Here is a 23,306-nt window from a genome sequence, read left to right as displayed (position 1 = left end):
GTCCAGCGAGGAGGAGCTTCACGTCCAGCGAGGAGGAGCTACACGTCCAGCGAGGAGGAGCTTCACGTCCAGCGAGGAGGAGCTTCACGTCCAGCGAGGAGGAGCTTCCCCCATCTTTGTTTACTAACATTCAATTGAGTTTTTTACAATTTGTTGCTAGTGATAGATCCAACTGCGAAATATGTCTTGCCGATCTTATAGATCTAAAATTTGAATCTCTCTCCTTCAGGAATTTATTAAATGCGGGAATATGAACTCCGTTGTGAGTCGATACCTAAACATAGCCACCAGGGAGATAAAGAGCTGAAGGGAAGAACAGCAGGCAGGAGACGAAAACTGAAAAACGATGAATTGAACAATCTCAGTTGTGCTGTAATGTTCAGTCTAGGATTGTCAAACTTAGTCTGACTAGAAACAGATTCGATGGTGTTCAGGTGTTGTTAACCATGCCAGATAACAGTATCAAAATATTCTCTCCTGATGTTATTGTGAACCTTGAGATTGAGACCATTGGAGACTCACATCAAGACAATACAACTCCCAACGAGGTCAAACAATATTGAAAAAAGGACAGAATGTAACAAATAATATGAATAAAAGTGAATGATAAAAGAAATGAATGAATTCATATGATAAATTAATAATGTAATGAATGAGATAAATGAAATAGAATAATTAAAAGAAAGTTTCTATCCAGATCTATCACTCAACTGACGTTTGCTATTAAAGGTAATAAATACAGTAACATTGGAGGGCAGTGATGTATATGTGACTAATGAAATGTAAATGAAGTAACAATCCCTGTCTACTTATAAATGTTCCTGCAATGGTCTTAGAGCACACTTCTTGTTTTTATTGTTCTTTAGTGTAATGTGGCTGGTGGACAGGCTACTTGATCCACATGTGGTTGTCTTCTTAATCAATTAGTTATGAGTCCATCCAAAATGATATTCCTTATACATTAGATTCCCATCTACCCTGTGTACATTTAAAAGGATGAAACGGGATGAGACAAGCTAAAAGGTTCATTTTGTTTATTTTTTATATCACACACGCAAGGACAACGCAGTTTCCACGTTTAAACAATTGAGATAAATTCACAGGTCAGGCAATCTAATGTGTATCAAGGATTACTAAAGTACGATCTGACGTAGAGCTTTCAGGAACGAAAATGTGCGGCGCTTCAATATCCACAGACGTGAAGCTTTCATGTAGATCCTCCTCTCTGGAGGTGTAGCTCCTCCCCTCTGGACGTGTAGCTCCTCCTCTCTGGACGTCTAACGTCCGCCCATTTGCTCTGCAGCAGCAAGCACCACTTGAAGAAAGTGCGTCTCGAGAAACAGTCCGACCGGAAATAGCAAATATAAAACAAAGGTCCTTTTGTGCTGCGGGTCTTCCTTTCTCTTTTCACAATCAGAAATTCATTAATTTACATTATTTACTGACCTTAATATTTTACCTTAATATAAAAAATGTATAGTTGTTGGAATAATCACAACACTTTCCTCCAAATATACGCAATCTATCTTTAGTGTCATATTAAATCTGTTCAACAACACAATGCCATTAATACGTTAAATTGACTTTTCAAAGTTTTTCTAACCTTAACAATGAACACAAAGACAAGAAGAAACACTTTTTGCACATTTTTATTTCTTCAGCTGAGAATATTTAATTAATATAATTTTTTATATTAATCATCCAACTGTACACATTTGCTTAAGAAAAAAATAAATATAATTCAAATAATGAATCCCAGCCTATTAAATGTGAATATGTTAGAGATCACAGGCTAATTGTTACATGATATATAGTGTTAAGAAAATAAAGAGGTAAGCCATCCATCTGGCCATATTTATAGCTACAAAATGCTTTAAGAATGACAGCACAACTTTAAATGTGGGTGCTTTAGCTGACAGTGTCTATATCCTCTTTTATTCATCCGTCAGGATACTTTCAACTTCAGCATTAATAAAATGACGGCCCTTTAAAAGCAGTTAAAAGATGTCAAATGAAATGCCTGTAATAACAGACAACGGTCAATAACACCCAATGATATTCTGTATCACAACAGACAACAGATCTATTTTCATTTGATATGTGCTTTCACTCAGACTTTACAGTTCCCAAGTTTTTAAAATCCTATGTATAAGGTGTTTTGGAACGAATTTATTGACAAGCGACTGAAGGATTCACGTGCACCCCTCAATGGGTCTGATCTGTATGGTTTGTTTAAATTCTACATCTAATCCTACTCAGCTTTTATAGTCGTATGTTATTCTTTATACTATAACCCTGGTTGTGTTTTAGATCTGATTCTTTAAACGGGTCATGGTTAAATCATTTTCCTTTAACACATATAAAACACACTTCATTACTTTTCACACAAAATCATATTTCCCTGCCTTTAAGCCTCCTGCGTGTTTTGTGAGTCTATAGGACTAGAAATAAAATCTGTCATAAAAAGATCAAGATATCTGGCGGCAGATTTGTATAAACTAAAAAGAGCTAAACGTCAGAGTTTACATAGTTTTGACCTCAAGTTAGAGAGAGGATCAGTCTTTTTTGAGACAACATCTGAACATGTTTTTTACTGATTTTATGGGCTATGAAATGATAGAACTCAGTTTATATAAAGAATGAAACCTGTTGTTAGGACTACTCAGATCTTCTGCATTTAGACACGATTTTTAACATCAAATCTCATGAAATGATGACGCTCTTCCAGGTATCTCAGGATTGAGGCAACAATGACACTAGTAACTTCCAAAATAGGCCAGAGAACCTTACATTCACACAAATCTGAGAGGAGCTCATCTCTGACAAACACCGTGCTGATTTGAATTTCTAAAGGACAAGTAAAGGTCAGAGTTGGTTGTATGTGCATAACAGTGGAGCCGGGCTGCAGTCAGTCATCATCAGATTATATGAGGATCACACAGTGTGCATAGAGTAAGTCCGCCTGCATTCATGTGTGTTCATCATCGACTAAAGCAGCGTAACATGACATAAGACGTGGGTCACAAAAAACTTTGAAATGAAAGCCGAAGCCAAAAGACGGGAGGTGAACTTCACTTTCCTCTGTGTGAAACACTGCTCATGTCTCGTTTCTGTTCTGAAGAGCAGCGAAAGCTTCTGAGGTGCCAGTGAAAGCCCATGATTGTTGTCATGGAGATGCGTTAGGGATGCTACTGCGTGCCTGCATCACTCTTGTCCGAAACCCTCTGTTTCCTCGATGGCGAACAGCAGCTTCTCCTTCAACTGCTCGTAGCTTTTATACGGGGGCAGATCCAGGCGGTTAAAGCTGGTGAGAAAAACAAAAGGCCACACATGCGAGTTTATTTAAAGAACATCAGAATGCTGACAGTAAATTATTCAAATGGACCAACACAATTTAATTACATCGCTGAACCAACTCAACTGTTCTATCTGAACAGATTACATGAGTTTAGTGGTAATGTCTCATAATCTCACGCTGATCTCACCATGTGTGGCTCCTCGGCAGCCAGTTTTCTTTTCCAACTTTCTCAATGCAGAATTTCTGCGGCCCATTGCTCCCTACAGAAATGAAACATCCAGTTTGTTAAATACACACAGCAATGTAGATTTCAAACCAGCAATACCAAGGGAAGGATTTCAAGAAGCGTTCTTACTGAAATATCAGTAAACTATGACCCTTACCCATGAGGTCTGCAAATCCCCCAACAGGAAGTCTGCATGTGCCGGTCACAAACTGCAGCAGACGCATACGCTTCTCATTGTCGATCTCCTTCACAAACTACACGCAAACAAACAAATAAAGTCAAAGTAATTCCGCTCACTGAGGATTTATGTAAATGCAGGTTTAAAATATTTGATGTCTAGCTGTTGGGCAGTCTGACCTGCCAGAACCAGACGATCTGTTTGCTGCTGCGAGCGTAATGTCTGTAGATGGTGTTCCTCTGCCAGTCTCCTAAATCTATCTCCTGCATGCCACACAGCATCACCTACACAACAGTTACAAACACTGAATTTTGCACTATTGTATTTAAAACAACACTGGCTAGCTTTTAAACTCTTGCAATTTACATCGGCAGCTCCGTACACACAGTGTCCTAAACAGGTGAGACAGCAAAAAGATAAAATCCCGTTCTTTTATTTCTAACCAGGTCTTTAAAGTTCGATTTTCGTTCTTCTTTTGATGATCAAACATGACGCCACGCTATTCAACGTTGTCTCAGATTTGGGCTTAAACAGGATATCTTGTAATGTGACTTAATTAATACAATGTATATGCAATCAGTTATTTTTCTATTAGCACGTTTCTAAGTGAACTGCGTACCTCTAGTTCTTTGGCATCGAAGTACTGCAGGTACTGCTGTGGCAAGACCTCATTAAAACCCTCGAGAAACGACAGAGTCTGTTCTTCAACCCCTCTGGACATCCTCCACTCAGCCACCAACCTGTCACACACACAAAAAGTGTATTTATACGATTAGGGGAGAACCGATGTTTTACATTCACATGCTCATGAACTGTATTTAGGAAATATACTGTGTTACGAGCGATTTCATACCTGATATACTCTTCTTTATTTTCCTCTGTTACTTGAATGTTTCCTCCATCAGGTTTGAGTTCATGAGTGGTGACCTCTCCCAGAATCTCTTTATCCACTGAGAAAAACATCTCGAGGCCACAATCCTCTATATTATTATCCCTAAAAAAAAAGCCATCAAAATCATCATCAAACAATGTCTTTCCATATCATCTCCAAAATAAACATGTCAACCCCGTTCAACCCGGCTAGATTCACTTCAGATGGTGAAAAGGTCTTCACTCACTTGATCCACATGAGCGAGTTGTAGAACTCCGGATCGATGGATTCCAGGTCTTTGAGAGCCAGAGGTTTATTCAGGATGCGCTTGTAAAATGGCAGAGAGAAGCCGGTGTCTATAAACTTCCCATGAAACAGGGCCTGACAGAGGGAACATGACCATTAGTCTTTCTGCATTCAAGAACCAGAACGTTTTCATACCAGTCAGTTACTAGAGTATACAGACATACCATAGCGATGAATCGGCCAATGAACTTAAAGTATTTGAGGTGGTCGGGGTTGATGGAGGAGGCGGGGTTTATCTGTAGGCAGTAGTTGTCTTTGCCGGCGTATTCAAACAGACAGTACATGGGGTTCAAGACCTCATGAGAGAGCAGGAAAAACCATTCCCTATGATACACAACACATCATACACAGACCAGAAATCAGCTGAATTTGATATTAGATGCGTGTGTAACAAAAATACAATTACTGATTCATTTTGAAGTTTTCCTCATTTAATAAAAAATGTATACAGAATATAAAGAGTACCTGGCCACGCCTCCATAGTCAAGCCCCTCCTCCCCTGGGAAAATGATCCACAGTCTTCGTCTCAGGTCTTGTGGATGACAACTCATAATCTACAACATTAAAAAACATTCAGATGCTTTCAACTCGCTGCATTTCATACTGTATCAGCTTGAACCTGTGTGTGAAATATGTGCAGAGGTAGAGGTCTTATTCACCTGTTGAAACGAATCCTCGAATAGCGTTTTACGACTCACGTTGATTTTAATGTGCTGAGGCATTGCTAGTTGCTTTAATTGTGAAAAACAAAATAAAGAGAAACGTCAGATGTGCCAATGTACCACAGTTTGTCAAAGAGGTTAAATGATGACGGTAATGAAGGGTCACACCTGACACCAGAAGCGGAAGTAGTGCACTTTAGCTTTGAAGTCACGAACGTATGTGATCTGAGGGCCGTTCTCGCTGTGACGTCACAAAAACATAAACAGTAAAATCACCATCAATAAACAGCATTCACACCTCTGAATGTAAACAAGACATATCTCAGAATAATGAATACTCTTGTGTATGATAATTGGACTTGTGATTGTGATATAACAACGCATGATTTTGTTACGTCCACAGACAGGGAGAATTGTTATTAAACACATTTTTTCTTCAGAATAACATACTAATGAATCATGTATTGTGATCACAAACATGCATTACACTGTTAAATATATATTACACGAATGATTCTATTTATGGATCAGAACCTATGAAAGGACTCACAGAGAGGATTTCCCTGTACGCGGATCGATGTACGTTGTGGTTCTTCTGTTGTGGTCGACAAAATATGGAATCCCGTCCACAGTAAATCTCATCTCCCAGCCTTCCGGCAGAGGTTTCTCATTCAGCAACCTGATGAACCAAAACAAGTTCAAACAAACATCAACCATAGCGCTACTTGTCAGCTCATTCCCTGTGTTTAACATTATGAATAAACATTCATAAAGGAGATTATTTATATCAAGTTGTTTTTAATGCGTGACTGTGTCCCACCCTTGCGTACGTGGGTCCTCCCATTGTGTAGCTCTTGTGGGGTGATGAACAAAATACATTCTACCATTACTGTCTGTCCGCTTCTCTGTGGGCCAAACACACAAACGTGCAGACAGATGAGGGTACATTACATGATTACGAGGGTTAAATATGACATTCTCTTTCTGCAGGATAAAATAAAGGAAAGAGGTGTGCTGACTCACCCCATCCTTGCGGCAGAGGTCCCAGAGGGTCAAACTCTTTATTAGCTGTGGGCGCGAGCTGTTCCTGGAGCTGAAGAGAAGTATAATCAAAGGATGAAAAGATACCCCGGCAGTCTGTGATGAAATTCCCTTCACTCAATAAACATTTATTTCATTATTATTTCACTGTCATGCCATTCCAAACCAATTTGACTTTCTTCCCCGGTGTAACACAAGAGGATATATTTTTGGATGAATATCCAGGCCGCGCTTTTAGTGCGTAATGAAAGGCTGTATAATTTGAGATGAAGACACAAGAAAGTTAATAATTTGTGGAGCTTGACCACAGTGTCCTTTTGTTTTATCTCTGTTGTGTTCCAAAAACAAGCCATGCCGTTTTGGATGCTAATGATCATGAAGACATGATGAATTAAAGCTATTTTAATAATGAAAGGTCTGAATTTGTGTGTGTGAACTGACCCCGTATATGAATCTCTGGTTAAAGCGATGCATGGCTCCCTGCAGCTGACTGCGCTGGTTCTGCCACTCCTCATAGTTGCGGACCGACTCCAGCGTGGGCCGCTGCCACGTGGTGGTTCTGTTTATGTGGTCGACGAAGTACACACGGCTCATCGGGTCTGCGCGACGCTCCCAACTACCACACACGCACACAACAGCTTCTAAATAAACACTCCAAATGTTCTTTCTAAGTGCAAGTATTGTTTCATAACTGTTTTGTGTGGTGAGGACTTTATCTATATGGCACCATTAAACTTGACGGTCTAGAAATGAAACACTTCAACTAAAATAAATTCTATCACCTTTAAATTGAATGGAAAAGAGATTTGTAAAGAGGAAAGCGTTACCCTGGTGGAAGTGGTTCTGGACGGTCCCACGTGGTTCTCTTCTCAATGTGATCTACATAGTAAACACGGCCGTTCTGATCGATTCGCTGCTCACACCTACACACACAAAAAAAGAAAGCACACTATTATTCATTTCATACAGGCTAGCAATAGAGGTGTCCTGAGCAACGGGTAGAATGTACTGGCTGTTAGAAGCTTCATAGAGAATCTAAGGCCTGTACATTCATTGTACAGTATGTGTTGAAATGTGTATTATTATTATTACTAATAATTCTCTCATTTGACGTACCCTGGTGGCAGAGGACCGTTACTAATCAGAGAAGCCATGGGGGGAGTTGGACTGGCCCTGGGGGCCTGATTTGACCCTGACCTGGTCCCTGACCCAGTGCTTGACCCCTGACTCTCCGTTTCTCCGTTTACACGCGCGCGCGGGGACGTCTCTGGGCTGGGGGCGCTGCTGCCGTGAGTGGGAGTGGAGCCAGCAGAGGACGCTAGACACAACCGTAAAAAACTTTACATTATGAGGGGTCAATGGAAAATTAAACATATTCTGCTTTTTTCAGACTTGCTGTGCTATGTAAGCACACTCACACCTTCACACAAAATTTTAAAACCATTTATTCGGACGTCAGTAATGACATCCCAACTATGATCTTATTCACATTACCAAAGAAAGTCTAGCTACTATTTTATTACCGAAAGGTAAATGATACAGATGCTAAAGTAAAAAGCATAAGAACCTGTTGAGGCAGGTTTGTGTGGTGAAGCAGAGGGCGGTCGCAGGGGTCGAGGTGGGCGTGGTGGTCTCAGAGCCCCTGTAGACGGAGAGGCAGAGCCGCTACTTCCTACTGCACGACCATTGGGCAGTGACACATCATCGGTGATGTCACTGGATGGAGAAGAATCTCGACTAGAAGAAACAGACACAAAGCAAATGTCTGATCACGATGACGAGACAAATTAAAAATTCAATGAGCCATCAGATATTTGATCTGATTTACTGAAACGGTATCACAATAAGCCTCTTCTCGTAAATGCTTGGTGCATTCTGTAAACAGTAACTGTGCAGTAAAGCAGACCGATAGTTACCTGACTGCTACATTCCCATTCAATTCTCCATTCAAAACAGCATCTGGGATTAAAGAGAAACATTTCATCAGATCTGAGGCTTTGTGATGAGAACTAAAGTAGGTACTCTGTAATATTTATAAATCCACACAAAATGTAAAAAACATTGAACCCAAAAAATTTGATTTTTTAAGCAACACAAAATATTTGGAACAATAGTAAACATGAGCAATATGTCAGATTAAATCAGTGCTTCCCAAACATTTTGAAAGCTTGGCAGCCCTTTCTAGTCTTCTTTTACATGCAATCATCCATACATATATATAAATAAATTAAATGCAGATGAACAAACAACTAACTAAGCATAAACAAAAAATAGCACAGAACCTGATGGAAGAAACTTTTAGTGGTTTTAAACCTGTGACTTTTCCCAGCCTCAGTATACCTTGAAACCGGTCTCCGGCCAATGCCTAGTTCTGAATCATTAGTCCTAACTATAGCAATGAACGGTTTAAAGTCTCACTGTGCTTTTGTTCCTCAGAAGAGAATGTCTCGGGATCCACCTGCAGTCCGTCCAAACACACCGAGAGATCTCCAACCACATCTGACCGCTCTCTGTCTGAGCTCAACTGTAGAGACTGAACAACCTCACAAACTGACACACACAAGAACATAACGTTACTTTCACAGAGCTGAAAAACATAGTCAAGGTCAAGATAACCTGGTTATGACTTCTCTCCATTCGCAAATTCTATAAGTCAGTGGCTCTCATAAACAGCGCCGACAGGTTCACGTGAGACTCACATGACCACAGTGTCTGAAGTCACTTCACCTGCCTGTCTCTCTCTCTATGACAAAGAAGGCAATGAAATACAAACCTGCGTGTGTTAAAGCTCAGAAACCAAACCTGACACCCAAATGGAGAGCACTCACTCTTCATATTGTTGGCTTTAAGGGTCTCGCTGACTTCCAGAGTGGCCATACCCAGCAGAATGTCAGCCTTCAGGGTCTGATGACTCCAAACCCGGAAAATTAACTTGCTGAAAGGTGTGACGATGCTACAGGGAATATAAACAACAGATAAACAACACCATTAACTCTTCATGTGAGAGGAAGAAAATGATTCTGGATCAGTGATTTGATTTCATCTTACACAGTGAGCGACTGCTTCCATTTGGGGCTGTTCGTGTTGGCACATTTCTCCGTTTTCTTGGACTGGCCGTCCACACACACTTCCACATACGGACTGGGCCCGAACCAGTTCTTCTTATTCTCCCGCAGCTTGGCGGACAAAACTGATGAAGGAGAAATAAATGTCATATCAATCAAACAATCATATATTCATATATCCAGAAGTGTTGCTGGTATTATCCATAAATAATCTTACAGTTTAATGGCAAAATATTAATAGATCATTAAAAATATGCTTTGGTGAAAATCTTACCGGTTATCTGCAGTTGGGCCTTCATTTTGAAGCCATTGAAAACAATTGGTGTGGTTTAAAATAATCTGAAAAAAAAAACCAGTTTTAAATCTTCATACCATCACACACAAATGAAACGGAGTGATGGTTGAGTGAGCTTTATTGTGTACATCATTTAAACCGGTATTACCAGTTTAATCATGTGTAATACATCTATAATTACTGCCTAAAAATGACTACAAATATAGAATTCACCATCACTCTTGTTACCTCAGTGAAAAGCAAGAGATACTTTTTAATAATGTTCATGTAAGAATCATGCAAACAAAGACACATCATAATGTCAACAAAGCATCCAAACTTTAAAGGGGTCATATGGCGCGAATACTTGTTTTTCTGTGTCTTCGCTGTGTGACCAATCACTACGCAATGGTTAATTGGCCAATCAGAGCACAACTCGCTTTTCAGAGCGATGAGTTTAGTCAAAAATCTGAGCGTTTCAGAGAGGCGGGGCAAAACATGCACGGTATGTGGAAAATACAGCGTTTTTGAACCTTAAATCGTGTATACACATTGCATTACATCTAAAACAAACGATAATATTCTCTTTAGCTGTGTCTTATGACTCCTTTAAAGTAAACAAAATCAAAACAGACAATTTGTATTTGTAATGCAACATCGTAGAGTTTATATTAAATTAAATGACTGATGCATGCAGGTTTTGTTTCATCATGTGTGTTGTGCCCTAGAAGGATGATGATAGATAACCATCAAAAAACGTCTCTTCTCCGCATGAAGTACTTCTCCAAACGAGGGCGGGACAATATTGAGTCTCTAACGGCTTCCAACTTTCAATTATCAAAGTCCTGTCCACATTTTTTCCCGGATATGTGTCACAATATGATCAAAAACACCATCACAACTTCCCTTACATGTTGATTATTACGTTCAGCATTTGATCTACCGCCGCTTTCTATTTTTGACAGAGAAATCTGATGTCTGATCAGCATTTAGAAGAATCTCTATCCATTGATGGCGGTGTATATTCCCGCTGTCTATGACACATTCCGGAGGTCACAGCGGTAATCTCACACCAGAGAAATCTCAGGTAATCCCTGCCAGATTAGACATTATGTCATGCCACTTCAAATTAACTCAAATGACTTTAACTGGATGCAATTTTCTTGCGTTCTTTGAAAATGACTACCATATTCATTTACGCACCATGTTATTAACAAAGAGTAATGGTATCCTATAGAACATCACGGGGGTATCCATGGCATGTCTTTGTTAGTGTCTACATTAATGAACAGAGGAGGTTGACAAAACCATCTGAGTTTTAAAGGGTGACACGCACGAACGCACGTACAAATACAACCAAGACACTGACAACAACATAAATAAACAAGAGTCACTCCCTTACACCAAAATACCAACGTGCAACATGTTAACCCACTTGTTATAAACATAGTTTAACAACACTTACTGACCATGTTGGTAATACTATGGCACCCTTTAAAGCCTTAAGTGTGGTATGTACAAAACATGGTATATCAATATGAACATCAATCGGTACCCATGACGGTACCATGGCAACCACAGTAAAATGTTTATAAAGGCAATAACAAACCAACCGTACACCATTTAAAGAAGTATATACTATAAAATAAACCTGCTAGCAAACGCGACGCCGTGACGTCAAATCGCGTTCTCAACCGACGGTGTCGCAGATTACAAAACTGAACGAGCAAGACATTTGTTCTCACAAACAATTAAGCGACATGTATGTCACAATCCGAACACTGGCAGTCTTATAGACGATTCCTAACACAGCGTAACGTTAACTACATAAACCGACGAGCTGTCAAAACATAACGTTTCCCCGTCACACAGTTTAACAGTCAGTCGCCGGTCGAATGCTGACGCGTTGACGCGACACGCCTATTTCTCTTCACGATTTCGACTCAAATGCTCGTCCGGCTCACATCTTACCGTTCGGCGATCGCGGGAAAATGTATATTTGAGGAAAACTTTTCGTCAATACATCAAACTTCGCTCCATCTCATCCGGGTGAGCAAAGGTCCACCGCCTGCACAGTCGCCATGTCAGAGTGACGTCATTGGGCGACCCCCGTGACGCGCTTGCCGCGACGAGCGTCCGCCACTAGAAAATATAAAATACTGTAATATATATAAAATACTAAACATCGGACGGGTTTAATTGGTTATATAAAGCTCTCTGTGAAGTGTTTGCTTGTTATGTTTCGGGTTATATTGGTGGGATGTTATATGGTGGATGGCAATTGAAACGTTAAGACCCTTAACGTTAAAACTTCTGTAACGATGCCTAAAAACGCACGTTAAGCAACTTTGTTATGGGTTAAGTGATAAACCTTTAATGGGAAATCGTGGTAGTTGTAATGTAAACCATTAGAGATTTGTATTTTTTTACAGGGGCAGATGCGTGATGTGTGTCATTTAATCTTTAAAGAAATACTTAAAACATTTAATACTAGATGTTTAAAATGTTTGCGTGCTATATAAATGGAAAGAATTCGTATTTGACCAGATGGCGCGATTTACAAACACAATAGAAACGTAATAGATTTTGTAAAACCCTTTTAGGTAGGTTTCGTAATAAAAACGTTTATAATCTTATATAAATAACAATCTGGGTTATAGGATCGCAAAGAGTTTCTCCTTTGGGAAATGTACCAGTGCTCGACCAATCAGCAGCCGAGGAGTATCAACCAATGAGGTGTGCGATACTGAGAGCTAAAACTTCATCAGCGCTGGGAATCGTTTGATCCCGTCGATTCGTTCGGACTGCTCGTTCGATTCGTTTCCTGCTAACAATTTCCCGCAATCAAGTGAATCGGCGACTCTCCGTGAATCGTTGCGCGATTCGATCGCGCCGCAAACGATTCAATGAAAAGATCGACTCACTATTCCACAGCGCAGAGGGTTGCTGCCGCATCATCTTTAACACCGTCTCATTCAGACATCTGCATCGCTCTCATTTAGTGAGACGTCTGTTTTTATCGTCATATAAAAGAGTGATAAAAGAGGTTATTTGAAGATGTTGGCGTGCACGGAGATGATCACGATGTGTCTGCAGTCGGCGAAGCGCGAGCATCTGCGGTCCGCGCAGCATCAGCATCAGATGCAGGATGCGGCTCACGGGCTGTCCATCTTTCACGACGTGAGTATCCCTTCCATTCAGCCGACCTACCCATGGGTCAGAATGTCAATATTCACATTGGACCCTGGTTATAATGGTTATTTACAAACAGCAGAGATGTTGGACGTGCATATGTGAAATATCTAGTCTACAGGAGGTTATGCAATATTAAGCATTTATCAATAGGAATTTGGAGCATAGGGGAGAAATACCACTTGGACTGTGCTTTATCGTTGGTTTTAGATCTTCTACAGGACTTAGATTTAATTATATAAACGCCTGATAATATGATGAAATGTAGGCAAACATTTTTATTAGATGCCTTGTATTTGAAATAATTGTTGTTTATGGTTCATTGTCTTTGTAATCGTGATGATTGTTCTTAACAAATAAACAATTGTAGCAGCCTATAGTGAATCATATTTAAGACATATATATTAGACCAAAGTAACTAAATCTATAGGAATACAAGCGATAACTTCACATATGGGAAATAATGTGTTGTTTCATGCCTGTTTTGCATGTATTGTTTATGGGTTTCATTCACAGGTGTAGCGATGATGTGTGTTGTATGTAAGTTGGGCAGTACACGGATGTAAGTGTCAGGAGATAGATAAGAAGTTGCAGATGTTCTCTCAGCGGGGTTCAGTAAGCTCTCATGAAGGGGTCTGACAGCAGTCGTGTGTGTGTGTCCTTGTCTTCTGGGACTTTCCTGAAAATATAAAACATCTATCCTATTTTCTTTCCTTATGCACATTATGGTGAACGATTGATTCCGAAAAGCCCAAATACAATGCCAAGCGCTATTTATGCACAGTGGTTTCATTCTAGCTATTTATAAAATAATCCTCATGGCACTGATCTCAAAGAAATGACAGATTTGAAAGTCAGGTGTTGTCGGTGTGACAAGTGGAGTGGACAGGACCTTCAGCCATCACGTCTTCTCAGAAAGTGGATAGTGTTGGTTCCACATTTGATTTTATCCTGTCGAGATTCTGCTGTGCTCAGAAATGCGATGTGACAGTAAAATGAATCGCGAATGTCATTTCACGAAATGTAGACCCAGACTGTTCTTTCAGTTCAGGAAAATAACAGCTTGGCATGTCAAGTAGAGAGATGCAATAAACACAAAATTGTGTTTTGTATCTTTAGCCTTCAGCTGCCTGGGGACAAAATGTTTTCTTAGCAATCGTGGAGACGCTTACTGACAAAATCGTGATTCATATTGTCCACCGCAAGAAGGAATTTGGTTTGTTTGTATTGGATTCTGTCATATATTGTCGTATATATTTGAGTTTGACCTATCACCCCTCGTTTTATTTCACTGCAGAACGGCACCTCTCTCCTCAACGTTTAAGAATAAAATAAATTATGGTTATGCTTATCCTAAATTATAGCGAAGCATCAGAGATGATGGAAAATTAGATTCCGACATACAAGGAAGACACAACATGATATATACTATATATTACAAGATATAATATTAATCGTTGCTTTTCTTTATCATATAGACGGTAAATTGTCCACAAAGTGTTATAACGTCTACGTTCTCCCAAAGTGAAGCGTGAGGTTGTGTTTGTGAGAGTTGTTTTCTCTCTCCATACGCGCTTATTGTCTTTCAAGGGTCTCTATCTAAAACTGCCTGAAAAGACCATAAATCTACTTTCAATCCTGCAGTTGAAGCACTATACAGATACTAAAACGCTGCCCACTGACGGAGAAAGAGATGTCAATTAAGGAGCTCACAGGCCTATTTATAAACCATGACTCTGCTCATATTGAGCTTTGAAAAGCATCCGTTTGTTCTCTTTCTCTCTTCTATTTGCTGTCAGTATCTCTTTCTTGTACCGGGAGCCGTAGGACCCTTGTCTCCCCACTGGCTCAACACCTGCCAGAGAGCCATTGGAGATGATCTCTCGGCTTGAAGCCTGGATGACCTTTAAAGGACTTTGTTAATGATACATTATCCTACACTTATCTTTTGGCACATCTGGCTTTTGCAAAGTGTATTGAGTAATATAGTTTAACAACGAATAAATATCTATGTTTTAGACAGGTTTGTCATCTGTTGAGATAAGATGGTTGGATGTTTGTAGCTCTCGGACAGATTCAGTTCGCATGAGTCCGGGTGTCCGATTTTTTGAGATGCTAAAAATCAATGAATCTGCATTTAAAACCTGCAGATGACGTCACTCACTTTTTCACTTTTTGGATAGAGTATCTCTTTAAAGCAAGACATATTTTCCCCTTACCAACGCAGTCACATGACCCACCGAGCGTCTGATGTTGAGAATATGATATCTCAGCTCCTGAAAATGAAAAGGCCGGATGGTGTTAAAAAGAACTTGAGAAATCAATAGTTGTTGACCCTGAACAGGTTTGAACGGTCGCGTTTGCCCGCTGGATGATTGCGTTGTCAACACCTTAGTCCTGCTCGGCAAAACATTCTCAGCTTCAGTCTCAGATGAGCGAGTATAATTCTCAAACTTTCACGAGGAGATATGTGAGTGCCAGAGGCAAACCGCTTGAGTAACTCTGACGGATAACAGCGCGAGATGCCTGTGAGAATATAACAACATTTTTAATTTAGATGACCCAGAGTGAGAGCGAGAGTCGATGTGCATCATTTGAGTTTGTTTCAGGAAGTTTACATCAACACAAAACCGATATCATTTATTATAGAACATAAATATTGTCCTTAAAAATGGACCTAATAAAAAATGAAGACTCGAAACAAAAATTGAAACTTGAAATATAAAATTGTATTGTTTTTAAGATGATGTTTGTGTGTAACAGGCTTTATAAAAGAATTGCGTGGATGCTTCCGGCAGTTCATTATAGATCTGCAGGACAAAGGAGATTCAGTATCGATACACCTCTCTCAATCATTGTAAAACTACTCATGTTAATTCAATGGAAAATCACTCTTTTTCTTTTTTTCTTTACAGATTTTCCGTCGAGCTGACAAAAATGGTAAGTCTGTATCTCTAAAGTATTTTTTATTTACAGTATTCCTTTGTTACCTAAAAGTGTGTCAATGTCCACTTTCTAGTGTAATTAAGAATTTTCAAAACAACAATTTTCATATTCGCCATTTTTTAAATAGATTAATATTAAAAATATTAAAATGAAACACAGATGTTTTATATTTGATCTTTTATGACTCATGTGCACAAAAAAGGTGCCTCAAATAGCCTTTTGGTTCCATAAACTGGGGATCACGCCATCTATCAGTTTCCAACGATCTACAAATCCAGCGTTATATCCAGCATTTATTTAACATCCACCACTGAAATGCTGTGAACAAACAAACACACCTGAACTTCTCTCACTATCGCAAAAGTAACAAGCTGCAGCTGCAGGCCAACAGCGCAGCCAAGATTGAGGCAGTGCAGCCAATCTTGATAAGCGAGTCTTTTCCAAGGAGAATTGACCAATAAACGGAATAGGATCCCTGATCCGAAACAAGGATCGAGACTCCTAGAAAAACTTCCGAAACAAGTTAGATCAAGCACAGAAATACTACGTCATACGTCCAACTAGTATTTTAACAAGTCAACCATGTTAAGCATTAGAAGCCTGCACGGTCAACAGTGTAAAAAAGTCAGAATGCATGAAATAGCATGTTATCCCGACTTTAAATGTTCTTTATGGAACCCTTCACACAAAAAAGGTTCTTCTATGGCATCATGAAGCACGTGAGTGTAAAATTACTGAGATCTTTTCTGAAAGTGAGAAAATTGCGACCATGATTAAAAAGACCTAATTTGTTTTTTTTTTCTTTTCTGTGGGTTGTCTTATTATAGAATTTACTTGTATTTCACAATCCGAGGAACGTAAGAAAACTATATTGAAATATAATGAATATCTTTATCTTTAAGAAGATCTTCATGCAAGCATCCACCCGATGATAAATCTGTGCCTGAACCGATGACCAGCCTGTCACAAAATGCATGTTTATTCTTGAAAGGGCTTCCATTTTTAAAAGGAAGAGAAATGATGTGCTGTCCAAGCAAAATGACAGAAGAGAGCTTGTCTCGGGGACAGCCCAGCACTTCAGAGGACATTAGCATTCGTTCAAAATGACAATTATCTTCTTGCCACTTCAATCATACTTTCATCAGCCCTAATGACTGAAGAGTGCAGAGAACTATCGCTAAATCTCAGGGTTAGGGATTTGAACAAACACCTTGGCAACCACCCAGCTCACCCTAGCGACTGACCGGCATATTTACATTTAGCAATTTAGCAGATGCTTTATCCAAAGTGTCTATAAAATGGGGAAGTAGTGTGCCAAGATGAAGCTACAGTATCTGCAGTATCACAGTGCCAGGTTCACACCCTAGCAACCACCTAGCAACCGAGCACTTGTGGCCTTACCAACCTTACCATTCTCATTTGCAAGCATCACTCATGTTCTTCAAAAGATGTAGTTTATGTAGTTTTTTATGTTTAAATTGTATATCGGACGGTGAGCAGACCTTGAAGTATCACTGCTGTGGAGTCAAATTAGAACAAAGCTGCTAAGTAGATCATTGAATTAAAAAATATGCAAATAAAGTTTTGTGAGTATATCTCTCCTGGAATTGAGCTTTGAGGTTCATGTCTCTTGTGGGGATTCTGAGCTCAGTGACTTAAAGGGAAATTATTTATAGATCTAAAGACGAGTTAAAGATGTCCGGTCCTGCCTCACGCTAACCTAGATCTGCTCAGGCGATCAGTTCTGTTTCATTTTTAGTCTCAGATGTTTCTCTCCAAATTGGTCAGGAGAAATAAAAAGAGAATCAAATGAGAGTGATTGTTGTAGATTGTAGAGGTAAAATAATCTGGATTTGATGAGAAATGTTTGAGTTCATATGGAGATCTTCAATAATATCGACGTTTGATTGTAGACTTGACCAATCTGTGATCAATTTGAGACATTGTTGACGTCTCTTCTCAAACTCTAATGATACAGACATTTGTCAGATTTCTGGCTCTTTCTCTCAGGCACAGATGAGACTTAAGCAAAAGTTTCCATTTGGTCTTGATTTAATCTCACTCATGTCTAGGAGAAATAAATGAGATATTAAAGAGATTCCTGCCATTTTTCTCTTGAAATCTCAAAGAACTATTCAGATGTCCGTGTCTCTCAAGCAGACCGTTTCTGGTTGTGGTTTCCTCCTCTAGTCTCCATCACCCCGCAGCCTCAACAACGTTACGTAACCGAACCGTGTCGCCTGAAAGAAGGGCACTTCACAATCTGTCTCACTGCTGGCCAATCAAACGACAAACATCACGTCAAGCGAATCTGACGCCCCCTTCGGCAGGGCCAGAAATACTCAAGCTGCCCGCACACAGAGGACAGATAATGATGTAGAAGACTGTGATTGAAAAAGACCTGAGAGACAACAGACTGTGAACGCCCACCGCGAGCGTCCCGTTGCTCTCAGCCTGTGTCTGCATCCGTCCGTTTCATCAACCAGTTTCTCCTCGTCTTTCTGATTTACTCAATCTCTTTTAGTGACCTCTCTCTCGCCGCGTTCTCGTTCTTCTGGCCGCTCACACGGACAGACAGATTGGATCGTGCTTCCCAATGTTTGTCTGCTCATGTCGCATCTGTTGACTCAATCTGACAGACGAGAGAATAGAAAGAGAGCTTGTTTGTGTCAGTGAATGAATATCGAGAAAATCTTCTTTTCCCAACATTATGATTGAATATCCTTACGCAATGATGCTGCGGTGTCCTTATCGCTACCAGAAATAGTTCCTTGTTGTTTCGAGTTGCTTGGTTTATAATCTCGAACAGAGCTCGCAAATGCTCCGATCAAACTGTCTTAAATCCAGAAGAAAATGTTGTTGCTCAAATTGTCTTCGTTTCGTTGAGGTGTCAACTTAGTCTGAAATGTTTCTACTGCTGATGGGAAATGAACACAGAAGCAAATGAAGCAAAGGGGCTATAAAATGAGTCAAGGTTGTATTTATGTCTCTTTAATATCTCATTTATTTCTCCTAGACATGCAAATGGAAACTTTTGTGTCTCGTCTGCGTCTCAGATATTTTTCCTGAGAACAAATGCGAGAAATCTCAGAAGAAATGTGTCTGTTAGAGTTTTAGAAATTACTTGGATTTGCACAATTCAAAGTGGATTTTATTGAAGATTTGAATACGTACTTATTGAAACAAAATTACTCAAATGCAGACGATTTGTGACCCTGGACCAGTCTTAAGTAGCACAGGAACATATAACTATTAGTAATAGCCAAACATCTAAATGATAGATTTTTCTTTTGTGCCAAAAATCATTAGGGTATTAAGGGAAGTCATGTTCCATGAACATCGTTCTGTAAATTTCCTACTGTAAACATGTCAAAACCTCACATTTGTGAGTACGTAATATGCTATGCTAAGGACTTCATATGGACAACTTTAAAGGCATCTTTCTCAATATACAGTATATATATATAGATATATATATAGATATATATATATATATATATAGATATATAGATATATAGATATGTATATATACATTTTTTACACCATCAGATTCCAATTTTCTAATAGTTAAATCTGGGCCAAATATCGTCCTATCCTATCAAACCACGCATCAATGGAAAGAGGATTTATTCAGCTTTCAGAGGATGTATAAATCAAAATTTCCAGGGTCACATTTTATCTCTACAATATACATTCACATACATCCTTGCAAGCAATTTTAGGTAAACATCTAAATTGAAACACAACCAAGAACTCTATCAGATCTAATGAGGTACGAAAAAGCATCATGTGAGCAAGAACATGGGATCCTCACTGACTCCAGAGGTTTTAAAGTGTTGAATCTCGGGTTGGTGTGTTAGATGTTCTGGAGAGACAGAAAAGCACATTAGTTTGAGTCTAAATAAGGCCGAGCAGTGGAGGAGATAAAACCCTCCTGAGATCTAAACCTCCAGAATGTCCATTAACCGCAGAAGAGCTCCTGGCAGACTGTCTAAAGCTGTGATGTAGATATCACTCCATAGAAAACTTGAACTGTCAAGAGTATGAAAAAAACATCTATGTTCACAAAGTCATGGAAGAAAACAAACGAACCAGATACAAGCCATGTTGCATTGTTCTTTGTACGAATGCTTTCATCTAAAATGAACGGTAACCTACCTCAAAGAAAGATATCGTTTGACCTCAGAAGACTAACGAAAAAAGGAAAGTAAACAATGGTTAGTAATTTTTTTTTTTACCCATTGAATAAAAAACTGACAGGGTTCATACAGAATAATATAGAAAAAATAAAGTCAAAAGGTTCAAAAGAAAATGTTCAAAGAATTTGAATTGAACATATATTTATAGAACTAATCTTCTTTTAAAGCAATAGTTCACCCAAAAATGATAAATATCATTCGATATCACATCTGTTTAATCCTGTCGTTAAACTCCCAAAACATACTGTACATCATCATCATCTATGTTTTATTTTTGTTCTGTTTTAAAGTCCCAGTGAAGTGAAAAATTACTTTTTCATGAAATTCTCCAAGGTTTATTGTAAATAGTTTATCAATGTGGGTCATTCTCATTTTAGACGGCTTGGGCGGAGCATCTTTTAAATCCACGGCTGTTTCAATACATCCAATCAAATCGCAGAGAAAGACGAATGCCACGCCCACTATTTTTCTCATTCGAAATCATATTTTACAGACAGACATGCATCAAAATACGGAGGTGAAACACTGCATATTACGGGCCAATTATTAATACGTTTTTAAGTGACACACCGAATTAATTCAAACTTTATTCATTGCTTAGTTCAACTAAACCTTTAATGTTGTCATTTCTATACAAATATTTTAAAATTACTCTTAATGTTTTGAGAATAATCTGTTGATCTGTTTGAATTTTAACAAAAAAAGAGTATTATGTGTTTTATTGAATTGTGGGCTTGAGTGTATTGTTACAGCCATACTGTATACCCATAAACAGTGATTTAAATTCTGCTTTTCTGTCTTTGAAATAATCTGCTTTCCCCTTCAGTCAGGTGGTTTCTTGTCATGTGTTGGTTGTTGTCAGAAGCTGCAGTTTAAATCATTTGTGCCAACTGTAGATGATGTGAAAGACAGCGTTCCCCTTAGATGTGTTACTCATTCTCTCAATCTCTCTTCTGTTTTACAGATGATGGGAAACTGTCCTTCGAGGAGTTTAAAGCTTACTTCGCAGATGGGATTTTAACGACAGATGAGCTGCGAGAGCTTTTCTACTCCATCGATGGACGCCAAACAAAGTAAAATTCTGAATTACGAAACCATCAGTTGAGCCAAACACCTGCGTCTTATTCTCTAACCAACCACAGACCGGTTTATTCGCAGTGTGCCAAACATGTTTTAAATAAACACAGAGTCCTAAACAGATGCAATGCTATAAGATTTCAGCAACAATCAGTAAAATATCACATCGATCAGAACGCTTTATTTGATTTATTGACTGCATTGAAAAGATATCAACACACTTAAAGACGTGCTTGCTTCTCATCGCGTGTTTTACTGCAACACAATCTCACGGCCAAAACCAAACTATATTACGATGTGACTTCTTTGGCTAATTCGTATGAATTGGTACATTTTAGTGCGATTTGCTTTCGAGGCAGTGACGTAAGTTAGGGGCAGGGCTTCAGTATAGCATTTTTTTCGTACGTTTTTGTACAATTCACAACGTACGAATTGATTCGAATAAGCCATCTTGCATTCAGTAAGATCAGTTTGTTTATTTACACATGCTTTCAGTTAGTGTACATGCACTATTCGCAGAAATCATCTCTGTTTGCCTGCGCGACATAACTAACGTTGAATGTTATAAACAGGCATCGATACAAGAAAAAGAGCTGATTTTCACGTCTGGGTCACAGACGATCGCAGGGATGCTGTAAGGTTTCAGTAAAGTCAGATCCGGCTAAAGCAAACCAGTTTAGACTTTGCGTTAAGGGGACCTGTATCCGTGGCAACCTTACAATTTCGTTCCCTAATTAGTTGCCTTTCAGAGGAGCGCGTGCGCCTATCTTGTGCACGAACGGATAAGCAGCCGAACGTTCGCTCGCAGGAGGATGAAAGTAATGATTCAAAGCATTGAAAACTGTGTTCCGGGATACCGCTGCGTTGACAGAACAAAGAAGCCAATTTGACTTGAGAAAGAACCGCATTGCAGGGCTGTTTCACACAGAAGCATCGCCTGAGAATCTAAGTGTGTAACAGAGGATCTGTCTCATGTACAGAATGCATTTGAAACAAATGTAAACATTCAGCCAGTCCGTAGATTTACAGACCTCTGGGCTTTGTCAACCCGTCTCTTAATAAAGTTCAGATTGTTGGCAGAATTTATTGGAATCTCCTAAGTAGGGATGCACCAATATGTAAATTATGGCCGATAACCGATGATTCTTTAACATTGGAAGCCGATAACCGATATATTGGCCGATATACAGTATCTAGATATGAATATAACATTTCCTGAGACTGAAACAAAAGGCAAAAAGTGGACGACTGCTTTTATATGAAAACATTCACTGCAGAAAACAAGAAAAAACAGATAACATTAAAAATGAAAAATGTTCGACCGATACGGCCGATAATTTAACGTTCTGAGCCGGTGAACTGTTTCTAATGAAAATGAAAAGTGAAAAGGCCTTGAATAATTTCTAGTCTATAATATTGGTGTTTAAAAGTTTTGTTTTACTCCATTAGCGAGATCATTATGTCCGGCGTTTCCCATCTGTTGAGAAGTATCAGCTCATCTCTGAGATATTCACACAATAAGAGGAATTAGACCAAAACTGTGAACATCCTCCGCACTCAAGACTCTCATTCAGTTAACACTTCATTACTTCTCATTTATTCTCTTTTCTCTTTTTCCCCAGTAACCTCGATACAGGCAAACTCTCAGGTGGGTGTGATGATAATCGTTCATTTAAATGCAAAAACACAGCGAGCGGAGAAGTGGAGTATAGTATGTAGTATTAGTATGCGAAATAGGATGCAGAATAGGTAGTTTGAGTAAAGGATAAAAACGCTGATATGATAATCACATTTTTTAGTAAATGTATATTGAAATATAACAACATGACTCTTCTTCTGTAGTGCAGGGGGCCTCGTGGGTGATATTACCTCAGAAGAACACGTTTTCTTTAAGAAGAGTCGGTTCAGTCTTACAAACTGTACGTGACGTGTATATGTTGTTTTCAGATTACTTCTCTCAGCATCTTGGGG

At 39.2% G+C, this 23,306-nt stretch overlaps 2 protein-coding genes across 2 annotated transcripts in view; one reads left to right on the top strand and one right to left on the bottom strand.

Moving 5' to 3' along the window:
* Window positions 1-1,633: 1,633 nt before the first annotated feature.
* itcha (itchy E3 ubiquitin protein ligase a) lies at window positions 1,634-12,062 on the bottom strand. Its single transcript, XM_079460949.1, has 24 exons — window positions 11,893-12,062; window positions 9,922-9,986; window positions 9,631-9,772; window positions 9,411-9,535; window positions 9,001-9,132; window positions 8,499-8,541; window positions 8,150-8,319; window positions 7,699-7,900; window positions 7,410-7,505; window positions 7,024-7,198; window positions 6,565-6,634; window positions 6,362-6,446; window positions 6,092-6,220; window positions 5,710-5,782; window positions 5,539-5,610; window positions 5,345-5,433; window positions 5,044-5,203; window positions 4,821-4,954; window positions 4,556-4,696; window positions 4,322-4,442; window positions 3,882-3,986; window positions 3,682-3,778; window positions 3,486-3,558; window positions 1,634-3,304 (listed from the first exon to the last, which is right to left on the bottom strand). The coding sequence occupies exons 2-24, from the start codon at window positions 9,944-9,946 to the stop codon at window positions 3,205-3,207; spliced, it is 2,559 nt and encodes an 852-aa protein (XP_079317075.1). The 5' UTR covers window positions 9,947-9,986; window positions 11,893-12,062; the 3' UTR covers window positions 1,634-3,204.
* A 916-nt stretch (window positions 12,063-12,978) lies between these two features.
* Window positions 12,979-23,306, top strand: part of necab3 (N-terminal EF-hand calcium binding protein 3) — a gene marked incomplete at its 5' end in the record, with an annotated part of 14,399 nt that continues 4,071 nt past the window's right edge. Inside the window, 5 exons of the mRNA XM_079461064.1 lie at window positions 12,979-13,101; window positions 16,029-16,053; window positions 21,223-21,331; window positions 22,958-22,983; window positions 23,283-23,299. Of these exons, the coding sequence (XP_079317190.1) occupies window positions 12,979-13,101; window positions 16,029-16,053; window positions 21,223-21,331; window positions 22,958-22,983; window positions 23,283-23,299 (300 nt within the window). The remainder of the gene's footprint in view (window positions 13,102-16,028; window positions 16,054-21,222; window positions 21,332-22,957; window positions 22,984-23,282; window positions 23,300-23,306) is intronic.

Source organism: Barbatula barbatula (genome assembly GCF_947034865.1).
Source record: "Barbatula barbatula genome assembly, chromosome: 7".
Taxonomy (NCBI): domain Eukaryota; kingdom Metazoa; phylum Chordata; class Actinopteri; order Cypriniformes; family Nemacheilidae; genus Barbatula; species Barbatula barbatula.
This window is presented reverse-complemented; position numbering and strand designations above follow the sequence as displayed.